Source organism: Crocodylus siamensis, chromosome 5, assembly GCF_052110815.1.
Source record: "Crocodylus siamensis isolate JL-2025a chromosome 5, ASM5211081v1, whole genome shotgun sequence".
NCBI classification, from domain to species: domain Eukaryota; kingdom Metazoa; phylum Chordata; order Crocodylia; family Crocodylidae; genus Crocodylus; species Crocodylus siamensis.
In genome coordinates, this window is record NC_143399.1 from 53,220,273 (window position 1) to 53,243,449 (window position 23,177).

General features: G+C 44.0%; 1 protein-coding gene across 3 annotated transcripts in view; it reads left to right on the forward strand.

The window, feature by feature from the left end:
- Positions 1-20,472, forward strand: part of RGL1 (ral guanine nucleotide dissociation stimulator like 1) — a 102,187-nt gene extending 81,715 nt beyond the window's left edge. For 2 of the 3 annotated variants that reach the window (XM_090048235.1, XM_090048234.1), the window contains 7 exons: positions 894-980; positions 5,553-5,585; positions 7,281-7,402; positions 9,302-9,391; positions 10,815-11,064; positions 15,944-16,198; positions 20,302-20,472. In XM_090048235.1, the coding sequence (XP_089904361.1) occupies positions 894-980; positions 5,553-5,585; positions 7,281-7,402; positions 9,302-9,391; positions 10,815-11,064; positions 15,944-16,198; positions 20,302-20,457 (993 nt within the window). In that variant the 3' untranslated portion in view covers positions 20,458-20,472. The remainder of the gene's footprint in view (positions 1-893; positions 981-5,552; positions 5,586-7,280; positions 7,403-9,301; positions 9,392-10,814; positions 11,065-15,943; positions 16,199-20,301) is intronic. The other variant, XM_090048236.1, reaches the window with a different exon arrangement.
- Positions 20,473-23,177: the final 2,705 nt, after the last annotated feature.

A 23,177-nucleotide genomic window follows, 5' to 3' on the forward strand; every position in this document is an offset into this window, starting at 1 on the left:
GAACTTTCCAGGAAAATTAACTCTGTCTAAAGCCTAATTTTCATTTACTTCTGAGTGAGGTCATAAAACACACAGAGATCCCATACATTTTTTTGGAATTTGCACAATGGCTTGTTATAAGATATGTCTGGTTTCTGGTTTTGCCAGTGAAAACTGATTTTTACCATGATGAAATAGAGAGCAATGGAACATTTGCAGAAACAAGTGACTTTCTCAGAAATATTTACTGAGGAGGAGAGATCTGGAAGCTAGAGGAAAGAATACTGCCAGATATTTTGCTTTTTTGTTTGACTGGCACATTACAAGTCTTGCTGTTTTTTGTAGCAGTGTGACTTTTTTTCCTCCCTGATGTAGACACACAAGACAGCAGGCCTAAGAAAATCAAAACCTGAATCTTAACTTAATTAGAACATGGTAATTATCCCAGGGAGGATGTATACAGCTTGGAGGAAAAACTGTGAAAGGAATCACATGATTTGCTAACATCATTAAAAAAGCAATGCCTCACGGAGAGGAACCAAAGAAAAAATGCTGTTCACACAAGATATCATGAGCCATCTACATACTCAGCTGTCATGCTGAAGGTAAAGTAACTGTGAGACTCGTTTGTGCTCATTCTAGATTTCATACTTACACTACGTACAAGACTTCCTGCAAGATAGCAGTTGGACTTCAGTGTACGTACCCTTCCATATCTGTTGTTCATTTGTCCCACTGCTACAGAAGGCAATGGGAAAATTCTCATTGATTTAAGTGGAAAAGAAGCAGACTTAAGATCTGGTTTAGGATTGTTAGCTGGCTAGTTTTGTCTGCTGTTTTATAACATCACTTCCTGGCTGGAATTCTTAGCTTTCCTTTGACATTTAACCAAACGCTGCTTGGATTCTGTGCAGGGAGTAATGCAGGGCACAGTACCTTATCTTGGAACCTTTCTTACTGATCTGACCATGCTTGACACAGCCCATCAGGACCATGTTGAGGTAGGTTTGAGCAGCTTCCTGAATCTTAACCCTTTTCCCTACCTAACCGTTACTTAGTACAATCCCCATGGTCCTGTATCTTTCACTGTGTTCTTCCCTCATCTCTTCATATGGAGTAATCACAAGCATAGACGAATGTGTACATCAAGCAGATGGGGAGAATGAACAATACTTTCATTAGCAAAAAGAGGTCTACTGAATTTAATAATGCAGCTTATTTGAAGGGACCTGCCAAAATATGACACTTTATATTAAAACAATAAAAACTTTCTGAACAAAATACAATGAGAGTAGAAGGGGTTTTATTATTTTAGTTTTATTTAAATGACAGTTATTTTTTATCTGTAATTATTCCCATGCCATGCTGGAAAACCAGATGTTACAGCTCTGTCTTAAGCACTGTCAGTTTGAGCCTACAATGTTTCAGCATTTTCTCAGTTGAAAGCATAAAAATTTGAGCGCTGAGGACTTGATAAATAAAGACTCTTCCTCCTCTCTCTTCCTCATCTGGGAAGGAAATCTGTCCAGTGTAGGGAGGGAAGAGTAAGCACAACAGATCTTGACCAATGGGCAGAGGCAGATTAAGGTGTACTGGAGCCCTAGGCAAGCACAAAATTGGAGGTCCTCTCCCTCCATAGGAGCTGGGCTGCAGGGGGCAGGGAGAGGGGCCCCTTCCTCTCCTAATGCTAATGGGGGATGCTGGGTGGCATATTCCCACTTCTCTGTGCTCGCCACCCACACATGGCAGACAAGGTTCTTTGGGTAAATCTGATATCTTTTATTAGACCTACTAAATAGTTGGAAAAAAATTTCTTAGCAAGTTTTTGGTTTTAAAAACTCTTCATCAGGCTGAGGAAGCATCTGCAGTTGGTGGATGGAATGAATAATAAAGAAGCCAGAGGCTGGTATGCATGCAAGCCAGTCAGTGAAAATGTAAATTGAGGAGTCAGTGGGTGAGAGAATCAGTGAGAGTCAGTGGGTTTTCTTGAATCACTCCTTAAACCACTTGTCACCCAAAGAGTGAGTTTTGTCCAAGACACTACAGACTTCCTATGAAAACTTAAAAACATAGGCCACCTTCTCAGCAACACCCTCCTAACCAGGATGTTACCAGCTTATATCCCAGCATGCCACACCAGGACAGCATCCAAGCCTGCCTTACATACTTACAAGAGCAAGATGACAATTCCTAGTACAGACCCAAAGATATTACTGACCTTATACACCTCATCCTCATGCACAACAACTTAACTTTCAATAACCAATACTTCCTCTAGACCATGGGCATGCCTATAGACACCAAAATGGCCCCACAGTATGCCAACCTTTTTATGAGCCACCTGGAAGAAGAATTTCTTCAAAGACTGCACAGTCAAAGCCTTGCTATACTTAAGATATATCAATGACATCTTCATCATTTGGATTGAAAATCTGCAATCTCTGATTGAGTTCCATCAGAAATTCAACAATCATCATCCCTCCATCTGACTACCTCTTGAGTACTCCAGCACCAACATCTCCTTTTTAGACATGATGATCAGCATCCAGATGGTAAAATACAGACCATGTTATACAAGAAACCCACAGACCAAAATACATATCTACACAGAACCAGCAATCACCTAAACACACCAAGAAGCTGTGATATACAGTCAAATTCAGTTACCAACAAATTTAGACTGAGGAGAACACCTGGGATTGCCACCTCACAAATCTTAAAAAGGCTTCCACTAAACAAGGACACTTCTCCAGAGAGATAGATCACATGTTTGGAAGAGCCACCCGGATACCATGTGAAGAATTGCTGCAGTACAGAAGGAAAACCCCCATGAATCACACACCACTGGTTCTGACATATCACCCCTCCCTTGAACCTATATGGAAAATCCTGAAACAATTGCAACCCATACTAGAAGGAGACACAGTTCTTAAAGAGATCTTCCCAGAACCACCCATCCTAGCCTTCAAACAAGCACTGAACCTCACTGACCTCACTACCAGAAGCGAACTTCCTCCGGCCCAAAACACACCAAATGGATCCAGAGCATGCCATGACAAGAAATGCAAAACTTGCCAACACATCTCCACCACCCCTACAAAAGAGCCATCAGCATTCCTGCATCTTACAGCTGCACCTCCAGAAATGTAATATATCTCATCCAGTGCACCAAATGCCCTGATGGAAAATATGAGACCAAACAACAAGTGTGCACCAGAATGAACACACACCAGAAATCTATCAAAGACAAGAATATCCAATTACCTGTGGAGGGCACATTTCTCACAAGAAAATCACTATCTCTCCAATCTCCCAGTTTTAATTGTAAAAGGGAATTTACAAAACACTTTTGACAGCCTATGAACTTCACTTCATCAACCTCCTGGATATAAAAAATCATGGGCTAAACATAGACATTGGATTTATGATACATCATAACCTGCGTGACATCTGACTCCCCAAGTACCTCTCCGCTATTTACCTGCTACATTCATCTTCGCCTCCTCCCCTCCTGCCCCCTTCCAGCCTGTCTCTCACCTACTGACTCCTCAGTTTGCATTTTCACTGCCCACCTTTCTTGCATGCAGCCCAGCCTCTGGCCTCTTTACTATTCATTCCATCCAGGAAGAGCACACACCAACTGCAGATGCTTCCTCAGCCTCATGAAGGGTTTTTAAACCCAAAAGCTTGCTAAGAAATTTTTTTCCAACTATTTAGTTGGTCTAATAAAAGTATCAGATTTACCCAAAAAGCCTTGTCTGTCCATGTCCTTAGCCCAACATGGCTACAACCTATACCCCCCTACACACATGCACACACACAGGCATGCAGACACAGGCACATGCACTCTACTTTCACTCTCTGCACATGGACACAGACCCATCCACATGCACGCAGACCTCCACACCCACACCTACACAGACATGCACACACACACACAGATAGCACTCTGCCTTCTCCTCCCCCACAGCTGCCTGCAGTCAAGTCTCACTCCTCGTCCAGCCCCTGTCACACATATGTGCAGGAAGGTGCTGCCTGGCTGTCCTGTGCAGACCCGCAGATACAGAGGACCGGGCTGAGCTGGACTTGGCTGGGAGTGCCGTGGGCGGGTGGTGGCGGCACTGGGAGAGGTAGCTCATCTGTGGGTGGGATTGGCTTCAGACGAATTTTGTGGGGCTCTAGCTCCTAAGGCCCTCCCAGTACCACCACCTGCAAAGGCGCAGTGAAGTGTGGTGCTCCTGGCTCAGCTAGCCCAGCCCCAACGGCCCCCTGCCCTCCATGGCAGGTAGGGCATAGCTCTCTCAACACAGCTCACTGCCCTCCCCCGCAAGCAATGGTGCCACCTGGCCTGCCCCCCTCCCCCAGGCATGGCACGGCTCTCAGCCTGACCCCAGCCCTGCCCTTCTTCCCCCCAGCTCTGTTGGTGGAGGGGGCCTGCTTCCAGCTCCCAGGGAAGCAAATGTGAAAGCAGCAGTTTTAAACTTGGTGCCAAAAATGGACACTGAGTTTAAAACTGCGGCTTTCACTTCTCTGCTGATGTGGATCCTGGGGCCCTGAATTGGAAGGGGCTTCTGGTCTCATGCCCAGCTTGCCCATTCATTAATCCACCTGCGTTAATGGGCGGCTGGAATCACAGCATTTCAAAGGGTTTAGAAAATTAATGGACTTAAGGGTGAGGGAAGGAACTAGGTAAGAGGACAGGCTGTATGTACCCAAGGAAGTGTGCATGTTACCAAAGAGGAGAGGGAATGTGTAGTTTGGGTGAAAATGAGTTGCATTATTGGGCCAGCAGTTTCAAATCTGGGTCCTTATAGTTAGGCTTCTAAATTCCTGTGCAAGCATTTAAAGAAGAGAAGACTGGCTTTTCGCAAGTCTTAAACATTCGTATATTCCACTGACATTAATGGGAGTGCAAAGTACTCAGTGCCTTTGAAAATCAACCCACTGGTTTAGTCTTTCTTTTCCTTTGTAATCACTAAAGCCCACACCTCAGGTATGTAGGGTGCTTGTGTTGGTCTTCCTGAAACGGATGGGCCAGTGCAACTTTGTCTGGGCTTGGTAAATTTCTTTGACATTTCTGAAAACTGAACTCAAGCAGATATGATTTGGAATTGACACAAAATGTAATTTTGTATTGGATGGTTTCCCAATTGTGCGTAAGCGTATCTGTATGTTTACCAAGTGCTCACAAACACTTGAGAACACTGGTTAGAGCCATGTGCACTGCAGGCAGGAGATGGGCACACTTCTCACACACAAAGCTACACCTGTGCCTTTCAACTGAGACCTGAAACATGCCTGCTACCTCTGTTAAAGTGTTAGAAATTTTCCTCTTGGTGAGTCTGGCCGTCAGTCCAGGAGGCTGGTATCCATTTTGGACTAGCGTGTAAGTTTAATATTTTTTTCACCAACTCTGAGACCTCAGGCTTACTGAAAGAGAATGCCCTTGCTGAAAGAGAATAAATGCTGTAATTTATCAATATTGCTTCATCCACACTTCTTTTTATAGAATGGCAATTTAATTTGCACAGTTTGGCTTCTTCACTGGTCTTTCTTTTCTTTCTCTCTTGTAGGGTGGGTTGATAAACTTTGAGAAGAGAAGACGAGTAAGTCTGAACTTCTTCTTTCACTTGCATTTAGCTGCCAGCTTATTCAGGGGAATTCAGTCTATACTTTAGGAATTATTTTCTCCCTCTTATGCATGTTATTGATGAGATTTTTCTTGGAAATGAGGAAAGAAGAATAGACTTCTGGATGACCATGAATCCAAATAAGCCTGAGAAGGGAAATGAAGAAAGGAAAATCTGTAGTTATTTAGATGGATTCTACAGAATCAAAACCATTCCTTAGGATTGCATAGTACATATATAGGATGTATGTGCATGGGGACTGGCCACGAATTCCCCATGGGGATTAATGGAGGAAGTCTGTTATCCGGTCACAGACATCCCTGACAGAATGTGAATTTTGTTTTTAGAAAACATATCTTCAGTCTTATAAATTGCCTTCTATTGCTGCATCGATCTGTTTCACTGAATCCAATAAAGAATCCAAATAAAAGAATGAACAGGGTAGATGGGGCTGAAAACAAAAACGCTACCATTTCTCCCACAGTCTGCTCTTCATTAAACAGATGAGCAAAGTCAAACCATATAGAAAGCAATATGCTTGGCATACTTCGTTCCAGACAAAGTCAAACCAAATACAGATTTTTTCCTTCTCAGAGATTCAGTGAGCACTTTGATTTTGCCCAGAGATAGCCCCATTGGCTCAGTTAATTCTCAGCACCCCAAACCACATTTTAGACTTACCTTTTTTTTTTGTCAATGGCTTGTAGCATTTGTAAAGGATACAAATCTCTTAGGTCACCAATCCAGTTTAGCTTAAATCAGTAGAAAAGCAAAGTTGTAGCCACCTCATGGTTGTTGATGATTGTAATTGCAGAACAAGCAATTGTTCACAGGCTGCATGCTGTTAAATGTGGTCTCAGCAGGGGCTATGGATTCTTACCCCATTTCCTGGACTAGCTTTTCACTCCACTGTTCCTCTGTGTGGCTCGATTCTAGGCCGTGACTCTCACCTGCCTTCCATTCTGTTGTATTTATACCTCAATAAAATGTTTTCAGAATGATACCATATTAAATTTCCCATTTGATCACACCAGGGGTAGCCTTTTACATTAATGTTGCACAAGTAGAAGTGATTATACAGAATACAAGGGAGTGGAGAAATCAGAACCTTCCCCCCTCCTTGGAGGGACACCCTAAGTGATCTAATGGACAACCTTGGTGGTCTCGAAAGTCTAAGGACCCAGTAAGCACACCCCATTAGAGGTAATTTTCTCTATTATAGAAGGAGGTATGCAGGTGAGACGGCATAGGGAAGGTTTCACTACTGTTCCTGGTGTTCCTAGTCTGTGAATAAAGAGAACATTTCAATTTGTAATGGTCTCATTCCGGCATCTTACATTCATATTAGATATTATAGCTCCCAAAAGCAATCTTGTTAAGAGGCATGGTGGCACTGGAGACTTGTCATATTTTTCCCTAATAATCTGGGGATCTTTGATAAAATTTGCAAGGAGCAAGGAGTGTCAGCTGTTCCATGAAAACAAAGGGCAAATTTTGTGGTACCTAAAATTGCAGTTATAGTCACTTGAGACTGAAGCACAGTCTTTACTTTGCCTTATGGTTATTCTTGCATGTGTTTTGTCCATTTGTCCTTGCTTTGAATATGAATGAGTCTGTATTTGGCATTGTTTTATTTTCTAATTAAAATTCTTCTTTGCTGCTTCTCCTTAGGAGTTTGAAGTAATTGCCCAAATTAAGCTTTTGCAATCTGCCTGTAACAGCTACTGCCTTACACCAAACCAAAAATTCATCCGATGGTTTGAGAGACAGCAGCCCTTAACAGAAGAGGAGAGGTAAGGTTATCAGTGCAGTAGAGGAAGTATGCTTTGCATATCCAACCTCCCATCTAGCTGAGCAAGTTATATCTGCTCTAGATATTCTCTCCAAAGTATCTTAATTATACGACCAATCAAGGGTAAAAATAGTGTGCTTTTGTCAAGTAACTGGTGAGAACTTGACACTTAATGGGATTTTATATTATAGTAGATTGTGCTTGTGAGTTTGAGTATGTGATGTGCGTGTGCAGACAGACATAAGGTCAGCATTGGCGACACATAGGGGGTGCATGTGCACCCCCTGAGATTGACCGTGTACCCCCTGAGATTGACTGTGTACCCCCTGACAGAAGCACTGGCAGCGGTTCCGAGTTGCTGCTGGCACTTCTGGTTTTGCTGCTGGCACTTCTGCTGGTGGCAGCGATCAACCAGTGCCCCCTCCCTACAGTTGGTGATTAGCCACTGGGGGACCCCCCTACCCCCGGTCGGCGATTGGCCACTGGTGCCCCCCAGTATTAGGAGGCACCAATCGCCCATGATGGTCAGACATATGCAGATGTAAATCAAAGAGTATTACTATGTTGAGACTGTGGCAGGCCAGTAGGGGGCGCTCCTGCGTTGAGCCGCCCACCTCCCTGTGCGCGACCACCTTCCAGGCTCCGAGTGCCTCCCTAGGGGCACCTTACGCCCGGCTGACCCCCTTCCTGGAGCACACTTGCTAGCCTGGGGGTAACGTAGCTGCCACCACCCCGAGAATGGACTCACTCTCGGCCCTGTGTCCTCGGGGAAACACAGGCCTAAAGTCCTACGGGTACCTGACCCAGTACAGGCACTTGGGGCACTTCCCCAAGTCAGGGGGCAAAAAGTAAAGTCTCCCTTAGTCTGCAGACCTAAGGGGTCTCTTAGGCATAATTTAGACGCACCCCTCAATAAGTCTCCCACACCGGTCACAAAGGAGAACTTTATTGATTACAGGGGGAGGGTGAAAATAGAGTACAAGATTGAGCAATATCCTAGAAATCTTAAGGAGCAAACAGTTTGGCCGAGGTAGCCTTTTGATCACGCATCTGAGTTACTGCCAGCTAGATATCTTATCATATCTCAAGTAGTTTACTTACAAGCATCTTCCAAAGGCTGGTGAAGTTTCCCCTCTGGAGGCAGGCAGTTCCTTGCTCATGAGTTATGGGGGAGAGAGCCAGTTTCAGATGGTAAAGCTCCTCTGAGTCCCCCACATGGCTGCTGCCCCTTCCTCCAGGGCAGTCCTAACTTATATAGCTCCTGTGACCTCATTCACCTGGTCCAGTGGAGGCCAGCTCCGGTTGGCTGTCAGCCAACGAATTTGAAATACATCACCAGTTACCAGGCAGATTCCAGCCCACCAGGTAGATGCCCCTCACCCAGGTAGCTGATGCCAGTCACGTAGGCAGAGGGAGCAGGTTTCCCCCCCTCCCTCAGGAATGCAGCCAGCTCAAGTTACCTAAAGAGATAGGCTGAGGTGTGAATCCTCTGTGCTGGGCCCATCTTAATCACATTGTCACAGGGCAGAGATTTTGGGGAGAAACCAAGGTGGCTTTCTGCCACAGAGACACTGTGACTGCAACTTGTAGAGACATACCTGAGCAAGTGCTAAACTAGCTGGTTGATGTCAAGAACCCTGTCAGCTCTTTATCCTGTTTCAAAGAAACCAGATATCCCTTCCTCAAAATAAGACACATGCAGATGGCTGTTTCTTTTTTGCTGTGTTGCTGCTCTCTATTCTTGCACTTGGAAAGACTGAAAAATCTCTTCTCAAATATCCCCAATTTGAAATCAGATTACATGATCATGAAATCTGTGCAGGAGAACTTCAGACATCCAAAGAAATGATAATGAAATTGCATTTAGAAACCTTCAATAAGCAATTTTTCTCTGTTCTAGTTATAACCTCTCACGTGAGATTGAAGCAGCTGCAGACGCTAGCACCACATCACCGAAACCTCGGAAAAGTATGGTGAAGAGACTCAGCCTGTGAGTATGACAGAATGACTAGTGGTATTTTATGATTTATTATGAGCGAGAACCGGAATAAATCAAATGAGAAATACATATTCTGCCAGACAAGGAACTTGGCAGGGAATACAATATGCTGCATCACTTCAAGGGATTCTGTCAGCTAAAAAATCATACTTTTTTCTGAAATGGTTATCTCTAACTATTGTTTCAAATACTAGCAAAAATAATTACAGATGAAAGAGATTAGAAGCAGATAGCTCAGTTCTACAAGACTTTTTTGAGGTGCGGGTGAAGGAACAGTTTGAGGACCCAATTCTAAACACAGTTAACGTGATGTATAATAATAACAACTTAATGGACTACTGTAGAAAAGCAAAGAAAATGAGAGCAGAGCTAGGTGCATGGTTAATTTATTTTAGGACACATGTAAAAATTCCCTGCAACATAAGAGGCAGATATTGCCAGAATGCTTCTGAATACTCTGTGTAGCAAGTTCCAGGATAAGCATCATCAACTCAGAGAAACTTTCAGTCTAATTAAGTATAAAATAGAATATGAAACACTGCATAGAAATTCAAGCACAATGTGAGTGGGGACCAACAGAATGGAGCCAAACATTGAAGGAAGAGAAGGAGAAATGTAGGGAAAGCAGCATGTAATAAGAGCAGAAATCAAGGAGAATGGGAAAAATGTGGAAGACCTTAAAGGTGAGGGTGAGGAATTTAAACCTGATGTGAGAGAGCACATGAAAAGGATGACATAGGCTGGACAAGAGAAGATGTGATGAATTTAACAGGTGGTGTTTTGAGCAAACAATGTTTAATGTTACGGCTGACATTTGGCTATTAACTCCTTGTCTCCTGCACTGTGGAGCCCAGGCGAAAGATCAAGGGACAAACATTATTTTAATGCAAGCACTGTAGCAACCCAGAGACTTTAACCTGGAGACTGGAGCTCTTCTGAATTTTGCCTCCTAAATCTGAATGCAAGTGATTCCAGAATGATGAAATTTATATAACAAAGGGCGAAAAGTAAAGCAGGAAAGAAACCATAACAGGAGAGGGCAAAAATGAATAAGCTGAAGGTAGGCCACCCTTTGCTTTTAACCTTTATGCCTTTTGGCTCCTTGGAATGTAACTCATACCAATTTAATCACCTATCAGAGTCAGGGAGGATCCGGGAGTCCATCATATTGTTTCTTACTTATTACCTCTACATTTGGCTCTGAGCTTAGATTATATCAGGGAATAACAAATATTAATGTTGGTGTGCAAAAAAATTTTAAATCTTACATAGCGGATGAGTAAAGACAATGAACAATAAAAAGAGATTTAGCAGAATAACACATGGACTTATGAAGCAAGTGTTGCATCTGTTCAGTCCAGCAACATTTTTTTCATTCATTATTTGCCTGATCTATTTTTTGTTTTGTTTTCAGACTGTTTTTGGGATCAGATGTGATCACCAATAGTACACCCACCAAAGAGCAGCCAAAATCTACTCCGAGTGGGAGCTCTGGTGAAAGCACAGATTCTGTCAGTGTATCATCATGTGAGTCGAATCATTCTGAATCTGAAGAAGTCTGCATCACGCCTGTGGACACGTCCGTGGATACATCTGTGGACACGCCTGTGGACACGCCTGTGGACACGCCTGTGGACACACCTATGGATGAGCCTCAGAAAAAGGTATGGTCTAAAACCCTTTGTTCAAAGTATTCAATATGAAAAGGGTGTGTGGAATTGCTGATATTTGTATTATAAGCAACAACTGAATTTAGAGATCCATCGTTTACCCCTGTCCACCATTACAGTCGACAAAGGTGTTGCTTTCAATAGTACGGGAAGATCCTTAAAAATAAGTGTAGCAAAGGTAGAAGGGATAGAGCTCTTCCCCTGCCCTCCCCCACACAAAAGACAACTCATGTGAGTGATGGAATTGTCTGCAGTGGTGCCAAGAGAGAATTGGCATTGCGGAAGCAGAACCAACAGGTCAAATAGTGTGTATGCACAACATTAAATTGCTTGCTGCATTCCTGGAGTACAGTGAAAGTGATGTTTGCAATGAAAAGAAAGGACTACAGAACTTCCTTTCTGCCTCAGAACAAGCAACCCAGCCAGGCAAAGCCTTTTGAAGATAAATTTTAGCAGTAATTGGTCATTTCCTCCTGGAACAACTCAGGTTTAATGAACTCACTTGCTGTTAGCATCTTGTTGCTATATTCCCCATGCTGAATCACTGGAGGCAAGTACTTTCAGAAAAGGGAACGCTGCACCAGGAAAAAAAGTCTCAATAAGGAAGCCTAGCTACTCTAACGATGTGTTTTTACTACAAAAGGTGTTTTTTTACAATGGGATAACTACCATCCATTAGCTATACCACAGTAAAATCCCGATGAAGGCACAGTACCTGTAGAAGAAGGCACAGGCTACTTAGCCCTGTATAAACACTTCAGCCTCCCAGCATTGGTATATTACTAGTGGGAAGTGCTGTAAAATATCATTTCACAAAGATACTTTTAGGGTGCATACAGAAGTGGCAATTTTTGCCTCATCTGACCACAGGAAGCAGTTTCTAGCTGTGACCAAACATAAGTGCACAGCTTAAAAATTGGTCCACTGGGTGAAAATCTGACAACTGATTGAATGAGGTATCAGATAAAGATGTTTCAAAATGTAGTGTCTTTTGTAAGTTGTGTCTGCTGGGGCTCCTAGCCTGTCAGTGTCTTCAGAACGGGAGGGGGAAAGGGAGCAGGAGTTCAGCCTAGGGGTTTTTCAGGCCCCCTCTAGAGGGTGGAGCAGGTGTATTGCAGGCCCCCCAAGGAGGGGGGGGAGTTCCAATTCACCCACCCCACCCTTCAGCACCAGCTGGGGAGCCGCACGAATGAGCTCTCTCCACTGCCTTCCCCCCCTCCCATTCTGAAAACAGCGAGCACTGGCAGAGAGCCCTGGCCCTTTCTGTGGGACCCTGGTTGCAGGCAGGATGCTGGTTGCCTCCAGGAGTAGTCCTGCACTATGCCCTGCCCTGCTTCCCCTCCCTTCCCGCCCCGCCCCGTTTGGATACCTGGATATCCAGGTATCACATTTTGAGCCTGTGCTGCAAATATGCAGCATGGGGAACATTGTTTTGTTTCCAGGATGCCTCTTCCTGTGTTTCAAACTGCTTTCAGACGTGGCAAGAGGCATGTGAGGGCTCATCTGGATGTACCGTTAGAGGCTGAGCCCACAGTAGATTAATACTGATTTAATTTACAACTGCCTTTTACACTGATCTAGGTTTCATTAATATTCAGAGCAGACAGATGGCCCACTCTCCCAGGGTACCTGCTGCAGGAGGCACTATTACACTACTTCATCACAGGTGGGGAAGTAATAGCCTGTTTCATTGAGAAAACAGCCACCCTGACTTAGAAGCAAACACACAACACTTACATCAGTGTAACTTAAACAGTCTTTTACCTCTGATTTTTCTCCGGGTAACTCTCTACTACATACTAGTCAATGATACTGGCATAGGGCTGTATGTCCAAAATAGACAACAGTCCTTTTGTCCCCGATCCAATCTGCATAGTCCTAAGTACCCCAAAGTTACTCAGCCATTCCCTTTCCAGTCTGCCCTCTTCCTGAGCTCTACAGCTGCCTGGCCAGTGTCTGCCTTCAAATCTGCCCCACCCATACACAAGCAGACACTCACTTGTTCACCTGACCCTGTCCATTGTCATACTTATCTCACTCAACTTTCCCGAAGTTTCCAGGATGTCATTGGCAATCCCACCTTGTGTTGATATGTCAACAAAGCTATTCAAGTCTCTGTTGATGCTAGAAGTCCATGGTATTTATTTGCAGCATTGCTGGTTGTAGCTGTTTGGCCTTTCTCTGTCTATTTATTTGATTTATAGGCCTGGCTTCACTGTCTCTTTAACCCATTCTTTCCCCTTATACTAGCTTTACGTATAATATTATGGGTGCGTCTACACATGCAATTTACATTAGCTTAAATTTACTTCACAGGAAGTCCAGCCACATGGCTGCCAGCACTTGGCAGTCATTCTGAAGCCAGAGGCAACTTCCAGCATGTGGTGGCCATCCAAAGGTCTCATCCCCACCCTCACAGCCCTGTCCAATGTTTCCCCTTTCTGGGAGGCACATGCCCAGCACAGGGCCAACACACAGCAGCTCCCTCCTTTCCCGCCTTTCCTCTCCGCACCACCCCTGCCCCAGCCCCTGGTGACCAGTGGCCTGCGCTGGCCCCAGCTTTCCCCACCTTCCCCACCCAGGTCTCAGGGCAGCCATGAACCCACCAGCTGGGCCCAGGGCACTGGCTGCAGGTGGCCCTGGCTGACCCCCTCCTCCTATACTTATGCAGGTATCAAATGTATGCCCATGCTGCAGCAATGCACCATTTTTACTGCACAGTATGGGCGTATACATGTAGACGTGCACCACTACTGTGCAGTAATATAGGTTACTGCACAGTAAATGAGCATATGTTGATACATCCTATAACAAGATGAACACATTTAGAACAATAATATCGCAATAAAACTCATAGTCCATCACAGTACCACAACAGCACAAGCAAATGCCAGACAACACCTGTTTCATCAGTGTGTAGCTACTGCCCACAGAGCATGCTCCAGGGGGCATCAGTCAATACAGAAAGAAAGAGAAGAAAGCATGTAAACAAGAAGCCAAGCAAAGGAGGATCAGAGAAGAGAAAAAAATATCAGAGGCTTTGTCAACATATTATAAACCTATCCAGGTTTAATTGACCCACTTACGTTAAACAGCTGCAGAGCCCTTTGTGGACACTTAGTTGAGCTTAGGAGTGGCCTGTTGCATTCAGCTTAAATATGTTTACAAATAACTAAAACTAAACTGAATAAGCACTCTTGAACGAAAATAATTGTGTTCACCTGTTTAAATGAAAGTAAGTGTTGGTTTCCCCCATCCCTCCTCCCTTTTTCTGGTATGTGTCAGGGTATTTTTAAGCCTTCCCCAAGGCATTGGGTGCTGGCTACAGCCAAGGCTGGGGCTTCTACACGGGTCTGCCAATATTCCTGCTGGTAGCAAAGCTGGAGCTTCCTGACTAGGAGGTCTTGCCCCTCAGGGTCAGACTGATCACCATATTTGGGGTCAGGAAGGAATTTTACCCCATGATCAGATTGGTATGGATGTTGGCGGTTTTTGCCTTCCTCTGTAGTAGAGACTGTGGCCCTCTACCCAGGACCTCTTGAACATATACTAACAACATTTTACAGAAGCAGGAGCTTGGCTGCTGTGCTTTACCTGTGGCAGGTTAGGGTGTTAGGTCTATGTTGCATCAGGGTTGAAGGTATTATGTAGTTTAGATTATAGTTGCATGGGATAGTTTGGATAGGGATGGTCTTGCCTCAGGAGGAGGGTTGGATTAAATGGCTTCTGAAGGTCCCTTCCAGTCCTACTTCTCTGTGACTCTGTCAGGGGCAGACAACTATTTCGGGAGGAGGGCCGCTTACTGGGTTTTGGCAAGCCATTGAGGGCCGCATGACAAGCAGCCAGGGCAGATAAATATTAATTTTCTAAATTTTTAGGGGCCCCACAGGCCAGATAGAATGGCCTGGCAGGCCACATCCGGCCTGCGGGCCACATTTTGCCCACCCCTGCTCTATGTCTATGATTCTGTGGTATCAATTGACACCTTCCAATAAACTAAGCATTGCTGTGTATGGACAAAGCTTAGGAGTGACGCTCTGAGTGGAACAAGAGGAAATGTAAAGGGCAACTAAAAGGAAAAAAAGCAAAAGTCAGAGAAATCTGCATACGTAAAGGAGGGGAGGAGATGGAAGCAGAGTTTCCAGTGTTTCTGAATATTAGTTTTACTTTTCATATTGCAAGAGAGCACATTTCCTTGGGTGGAAGAACCTTGTCCAATATGTAATAACAGAGAAAGGTCAGTAGGCACATCTGCTGTTCAGGAGCTCCTTCCTAAACAAAGCGCAGTCTGTAGTCTGGAGTGCCACAATTTCTTTTAACAGACAAGGTTCTTTGGGTAAAGGTGATATCTTTTTTTAAACCAACTAAATATTCATTTCAAAATGGCAAAATTTTATCTCTTCCATGTTTCAAGGGTGTTGGTTGTAGCTGTGTTGGTCTAAGAACATAGGCAGACAAGGTTCTTTGGGTAAATGTGATTGATATCCTTTATTAGATCAGCTAACTATCTAATAAAAGATATCATATTTACCTAAAGAACCTTGTCTGCTTGTGGCCTTAGATCAACAGGGCTACAACCAATATGCCCCGCCAAAAAAAAAAAAATTATAATTTCTTTTAGGTCTTTGTGTCTGCTGCCACCTGCTGGTCTGTTCTGCTTCAGAGCAGCAGAAACAGGCAGGACCAGCAGATAGAATACTAAATAGTAATACTGCATTGCAAAAAGCAAATGAAGTTACTCCTGTAGGTAGGACACCGCCACTAACAACATTGAAGAATGTGGCATAGACCCCAGAATAACAGTTTTTGTTTCTTCTCTTTCCTCCATACTGCTTGCATCACTGACTTTTCCCCTTAATTTTTCATTATTTAGCTCTCTGAATCCTCATCGTCTTGTTCCTCTGTACATTCCATGGACACACCTTCCTCAGGAGTATCATCTTTAAACAACATAAACTCACCTCTTCCTTCCTCAACCTCCAATCCGAAGATTCATAAGTGCCCCATGCCCGTGACATGCATTACCTCCACAGTATCATCTCCACTTTACAGCCAGCGGAATGGAGACGCATGCATAATCCGGACCAGAGTAGAAAACAACAATGGCAATGTGTACAAAAGTATCCTGGTAAGTGATGTGGAAGAATTGTGTATATTTATTACTGGATGTGTTTTCACTCCGAATGGCAATTTATATGTAAATTCTCTGCTGCTCTGATTCACACTAAGACACAGATTTTAAATATCAGGGGCCACAACATGCTGCTGATTCTTGGGTGAATTGACATTTACATTTTAGTTGTCAAAGTACATTCCATCTTCCAAACTCTTTTCTGGGGTTTCAGTTGGATAATATCCATCACTTCAAACAAAATGGTCTTCAACCATTGAATAATGTAACATGAAAATGTGCATTCCACCTGTACGAATGGACATGTGTGCACAGGTAAGCAGACAGATACACTGAAGAACAGCTTGAAGGCAAGTCATTGAAAGATGCTGGATAGCAATAGAAAGTATGTAGTTATACAAGGATTCCAAAGGGCATAAAATTATAGATATCATAATGTATTATCCTTCATTTTCTCTTCTAGAAAAGTAAAGCTGGAAGGGACCTCAGGAGGTCATCTAGTCTAACCCCCTGTTGAAGGCAGGATCATTCCTGACTAAACCTTCCCAATCAAGTTATGTCTAATCTATTCTTAATACTGCACAAACAAACCTCCCACACATCTACCATTCACAGTGCCCCCAAACACCAAAAATAACCATAACCTGCTACAGGTAAAGCAAGGAGATGAAGGCCCAATCCCAGATGTGGTGCTTGGTATGACCCTGAGCAGAGGAGCAAGCCCCCCTAACCAGGAACTTCTAGGTTTTTTAGTTGTAGCAGGAGCATCAGCACATCCTAGTCAAAATCCTGAGCCTTACTTGCAATCAGTATACAGTGCTCCCAGTATATTTGCTGTCCTTCCCAATTTTGTGTTATCCGCAGATTTTCTCAGGAAGCTCTTTATTCCAGCATCCAAATCATCTGAACAGCACAGACCCCTGTGGGACTCCACTCAAAATCTCCCGCCATTCCAACATGGATCCATATATAATTACCTTTGCTTGTGGCTGTTGAGCCAGTTGTGTCTCTGCTTTGTAGTAGTTTTGTTTTGCCCATGTTTCTTCAATTTGTTTATGAGAAGGTTGTGTAGGACTTTGTCAAAAGCCTTATTGGAGTCCGAGTACACAGTATCAATTGTATTCCCTTTCATCTCCAAAGCTAGGTACTGGGTGCATCTACATGTACAATTAATGCAAAGCAATAAACACTGGCACATATTGTGCTGGAGTTTATTGCTTCTGGATGCTGCACTTAAATGTACCCCTGGGATGACAGTACGTTGAGCCAGGTTGGAGCAGCCCTGGGCTGGCAGGGGATCTGGGGGATCAGCCTGCCACCCTGGGACTACTTCAACCCAGCTCAACATGCTGCAGAAGGACTGGCTAAGGCACGACGGTGCTTCAGCGTGGGGGTAGTCAGCACGCAGCCCCCTTACTGAAGTACCTTTGTGCTGCAGCCAGGCCTATCAGCATCTACACATATATTGCTGCACAGTAAATACCTCTGCCGTAGGATAGTACTTGTACTTACAAGTACTAATCTACAGTAGTTAATTAGTTTATTACAATCTAACAGGGCCACATGTGTAAACTTGGAGATGTTGCTGTGGAGCTAATTAGGCAACTCCACAGTAAACTTCTCATGTTAATGCACCTACTTTTTCAAAGGAGATTAAATTTGGCATGGTTTGTTCTTTGCAAATGCATGTTGTCTGCTTGTGATCATCTTTTCCTCTTCCAGATGCTTGCAAATGGATTTCTGTATAATATGCTCCAGCAACTTCCCAGGTATTGAAATTAGACTAATTGGTCTATAAATTCCTGGATTCTCCTTTCCTTTTTTAAAGGGCACTGTATTGGCCCTTTTCCAGTCCTCTAGTACTTTGCCTGTCTCCCATGACTTAGTAGATTTTATTGCCCAAGATCTCCTCAGTCAGTTCCTTCATTATTCTGGAATGAACTTCATCCTCTACTGATCTGAAATCATACAGGATGAACAAAAGCTCTCTGGCAGTCATTTTGTTATCTTAACCCTCAGATTGTCCTCTTCCTTGTCTGAATAATTCTTAATAGCTGTCTGGTTGCAGCTTATTTTGTTTTTGTGAAGATTGAGACAAAGCAGTTGTTTAGCAGCTCTGCTTTTTAGCATCTTGTATTAACAGCTCACCCTGCCTATTTGGCAGTGAACCCTTACCTTCTTTTGTTTTAATTTTCTGCCCAACATTAATGGAAACTCTTCTTGTTGTCCTTTGCCATGTGTAGCTCATTTATTCCCTTTGCCTCCCTGATTCCGTCCCTGTAAATTCTTGAGGTTTCTTGGTATGCTTCTATGGTGGCCTGCCTGTCCTTCCATTGCATCTATATATATTTTTTCAATTTTGAAGTACCTAGAAGCCTTTTATGCAGTTATATTGGTCTCTTACCATTCTTCCTCTGTTTCCTTCATCTTGGAATAGCTTCTTGTTGAGTTTTCAATACTGTGCCCTTTAGAAGCTGCCAGCGCTCCTGAGCCACTTCATCCTTTAACTGTCCTTCCATGGCACCATGCCTACTATGTCCTTGGGTCAATTTAAATTCCCCCCTTTGAAACCCAGTATCTTAATACTGCTGGTCTCATGCTTTCCCTGTTTCACAATAATGAAGTCTATCATATCATGAGCACTTCCTGTCTTCTGTTTCATCTGATCTGTCTTTCCAAGTTATCTGTCTTCTGTCTCTACTATCCTTCATCATTAAGTTCTCTGGATAGGATTATAATCTTAGTCCTAAACCCAAGCATTTAGTTAAGGCTGTTGGAGCCATTTGAAAAATAACAAAAGAAAATCTTGTGTTATGGCTTTCAGAACCGGATGCTTCTGATGCTTCAACAATTTGCATAGAAATTAAAAAGAAAGAGCAAAATCGATTTCAAAGGCTGAACTCTTCAGAAACCAAACAACTTCTCCAAAAGTCTCATGACATGCAAAGCCTGATAGAAAACCAGTCACAATCTCATCACAGAGAAGTCTAACAAGCATTTGAAGTGAACATGGAAGCTGCCACCCTCCACCTCTCTATGGGGAACACCTCTTACTGTTGCTTACACTCCCCAGATGCGAGATGTCCTGTGCTGACCCTTTCCAGTGAAAGCGAAACCGGTCAGATGTAAACCCTGGGCCAGATGCATGGTGATGCAGCTGCCCTTGTGCCAACTCACTTTACAAGGTAGATTTAGGCAAGAACCGCCTTGATGGCATAGGACCACCCTAGTAACTTCTGGGACTCTGCTATGTGTGGGTGATCATCACACTTGAATGAAAGATTTCAGAGATAGAAAATAAAATAACATTCATAGTGGTCTTTTTTACAGCAGGGACTCAGCTTGGTAGAGTAAAATACACACAGGAACAATAAGCTTTTGCTATGATGTTCTAGGCACTAGGCTATTTTCCACCTCTCTGTAATTTCTGTTCATACACTGTCTGTACCGCACATATGAGACACCAAACAAACACTCCAGATAGAGTTTTGAATGAAACACATACATGAACAGTTGTAGCTTTCCATATATTTTTTTGCAATTTTAAAGACATTAATCCCTCAAAAACTGTAAATGAACTATGGGTCTGACCCAAATCCTGTTGAAGGTAGGAAGAATCTTTCTGATGATTTCAAAAGAATTTGCATCAAGTCCTGTGCTTGTTCAGAACACATTATGCTTCCACAGCAGACTGGAAATGAGAAACAAAGCCAAAAAAACTTCATAGGTGTCAAAGAAAGTCACCTTAGGCTGTAAATCAGTTGACGCTGGTGAACAACCTGTAGGACAACTATTTATGTGGAAGGGTATGGCCAGGAAGAATGACATTTCATCTCTCAAAATGTGTGCTTGAGGGAATGACTATGATTTACTATTGCCTCAGCTAGGGTATTATCTTTTTAATGCAAAAAATAATAGAATGTCAGATGTACCACATTTTTCTGCCCAGCAGTAGCTACAATGTAATTACAAAAACACGACATTTTCTCAGTACTCTGAAACTTACACCCAGATCCAAAGGTGAACTGAAAACAGACTTTAATAATGTTGTCTCGATAAACAAAGCAGCAAAATCATTCATTGCAAAATTCCTTTTCCAGTTGACTTGCCAAGACAAGACTCCAGCTGTCATTCAGAGAGTTATGTCAAAGCACAACTTGGACCCTGATGATTTTGAGGATTATGAACTTGTTCAGGTCATCTCAGAGGACAAAGGTAAGAAAGCAAACTTTTTGCGGGTTAAAATGTCCTCATGATGTTTGCAGAAGAAAATGCATATGAATCCATTTTAGAACCAGTGGATTTTTTTCCTCTCAAAGCCAGTTTGAGTAGATCTCCCTCCTGATTACCTTTGTAAACCTGGCGGCAGAGCTACCCACAGCCAGGTCCCAATTTTTGGGATCCTGGGGTGCCAATAGGTCTGGTTTACTCTCACTCTGTCTACAGGCTGGGAGCACTACTCATTGGAGAGCTCTCCCATGGTCCTCCCCACATCAGACCACACACTAAATAACTATTTACAATAATTTATTATTTTCAGTAATAACTGAGAGATTAATAATTTCAAATAACAAACAAAATATTTTCAATGAGCTCAGTAATAATCTATACCAGCAGATAAAGCAAATATTTATCTTATAACAAAAACAATTATGTTATCAACTTTAACACTCAGGCAACTTATAACAGGTATATACACTTAGTCAGCCAGGTCTCCACAAAAATCACTCTACTTGCAGCAAAGTAGCTCCACTGTGGAGAGGCTGCAGTGGAGCCCCAGGGAGCGGTGCTTGCTCTGCCTCAGAAGAGGGGTAGCGATGCCGTCATCTGGACAGAAGATGGGGGTGCCTGTCAGGACCTCAGGTGTGGCTGCTCTGGACGCCAGGGTTTCTCACCTGATAGGATTCAGCACACCTCTACTCCCCTTTGGGACGACATGGGTGCAGTTGGGGAAGACTTACAATGCCAGAACCACTGCTGACATGTGTACAGCTGTGTGAAGTCAGGGCCAAATGAAAAAGAAATAACTGGGAGCATCACCTGTACACTGACTGGTGCCCAGAAAGCCACAGGGAAGGCACAATCCAGATCCATTCCCTGAAATCCATCCTGCTTAAAAGATCTACGCCCCCTGCACCAGGAATTTGTGATGACTTATGTAAACTCAGAGTAGCAGTATTAATTCTGGTGCAGCACAGTGCAGCCTCCTTCTCCTCCACTTAGTTAAGTGTTGGCTGAAGCCAATTTTGGTCCTGATATGTCCAATCCCCTTTTGAGTGATTACATCCTTGACTTCAACAACTTCCTGGAGAAGACCCAAGTCTACTAGATGTTAGAAATGGGCACGGCTTCTTTCTTGCCGGTGCAGGTGAACTGAGTCACAGGGCTATATCCCACTTCACCCTGTGTGCCTGAACAGCATGGCCACAGCCACATCCCTGCAGTTTTGGGTAGGGTCGTGCTCCAGCTGGGCATGTTTGGAGCCATGAACAGGTCAGGTATGCCCATTAGGCTGTACTTACTAGAAGTCATGACACTTTGGCCAGGCAAAAACTCATTGGAGAGGTGGGAGGAGAAAGAGGGCCCTCCCATCCTTTACTGTTTAAGCTAATGGGAAGGCGGCTCATCCAGGGAGTGGGAGACCTAGTGTCTAGCCCCAACTTCCTGACCCAGAGGGGTTTTGCATCTGCATCTCCTGCTTCCTTGCAAAGTGCTGTCACTTCCAGAGCACAGGGTAGGCGTTATCCAGACCCCTCTCTCGAGTCACTTGAACCTGGTCCGCTGGGGAGCTACACAAAGGAGACGTGTGGGGCCATGCGGCAAGCAAGCTAGAGCATCTGTGCCTGAGTGAGATGGGTGATGGCCTGGATGGGAAGGGGCCCTGGGGTCTAGCTTGGGCTCTTGCTCCTAATGAGCCAGAACCTCTCGACTGTTGTTTCTCCCCTCTCTGCCAGCAATATGCAAAGCAAGCTGCAGTGGAGGCCACTTCAAGGGGAGGGCGGGATAATGTCTACCTCACATCTAACATGAAGAGTACTTTTCTAGGAAGCAGGCAATGCAGTTTTTCTTTCTACCTGTGTTAGGCTCTGATTCAGCAAGGTCCTACTTACACACCTAACTCATGTTTGCAAATAGTCCCATTCAAGTCAACCACAGACTGTCTGTGAGTCCTGCCCTTTTTATCTGCTGAATGAAAGGGAACTTCTACAAGCCCCTGGAAAGCCCACATTAGTGCAAAAAAGCAAACTGCATTCTCTTCTCTCTTCTTATATCTTGCACAAACTGGCAGCTAAGGGGATCACAGAGAATCTTTATTCATAGATTTCATAGACATTAGGGCTGGAAGGGACCCCGGAGGATCATCGAGTCCAGCCCCCTGCCCCAGGGGCAGAAAGTCAGCTGTGGTCATAGGATCCCAGCAAGATAAGCATCCAAACGTGTCTTGAAGATGTTGAAAGTGGGTGTTTGAACCGCCTCTGGCAGCAGTCTATTCCAGACCTTGGGGGCTCGGACAGTGAAGAAGTTTTTCCTTATGTCTGGCCTGAATCGGTCATGGTGGAGTTTGTGACCGTTCGACCTCATCATCCCTTGGGGCGCTCTGGTGAACAGACATTTCCCCAGATCCTGGTGGTCACCCCTGAGAAACTTATAGGTGGCCACCAGATCACCCCTGAGCCTGTGCTTTTCCAGGCTGAAGAGCCCCATGGCTCTTGGCCTGTCTTTGTAAGGTCTGTTTTCCTGACCTCTGATCAAGTACGTGGCTCTCCTCTGCACCCTCTCCAGTTTCTCCACCTACTTTTTGAATTGTGGAGCCCAAAACTGGATGCAGTACTCCAGCTGTGGCCTTACCAAGGCTGAGTACAAGGGGAGAATCATGTCCCAGGATTTGTTTGAGAAGCACCTATGGATGCAAGCCAGCATTTGGGTCACTTTACTAGCCGCAGCATTGCGTTGCAGGCTCATGTTCATCTTGTGG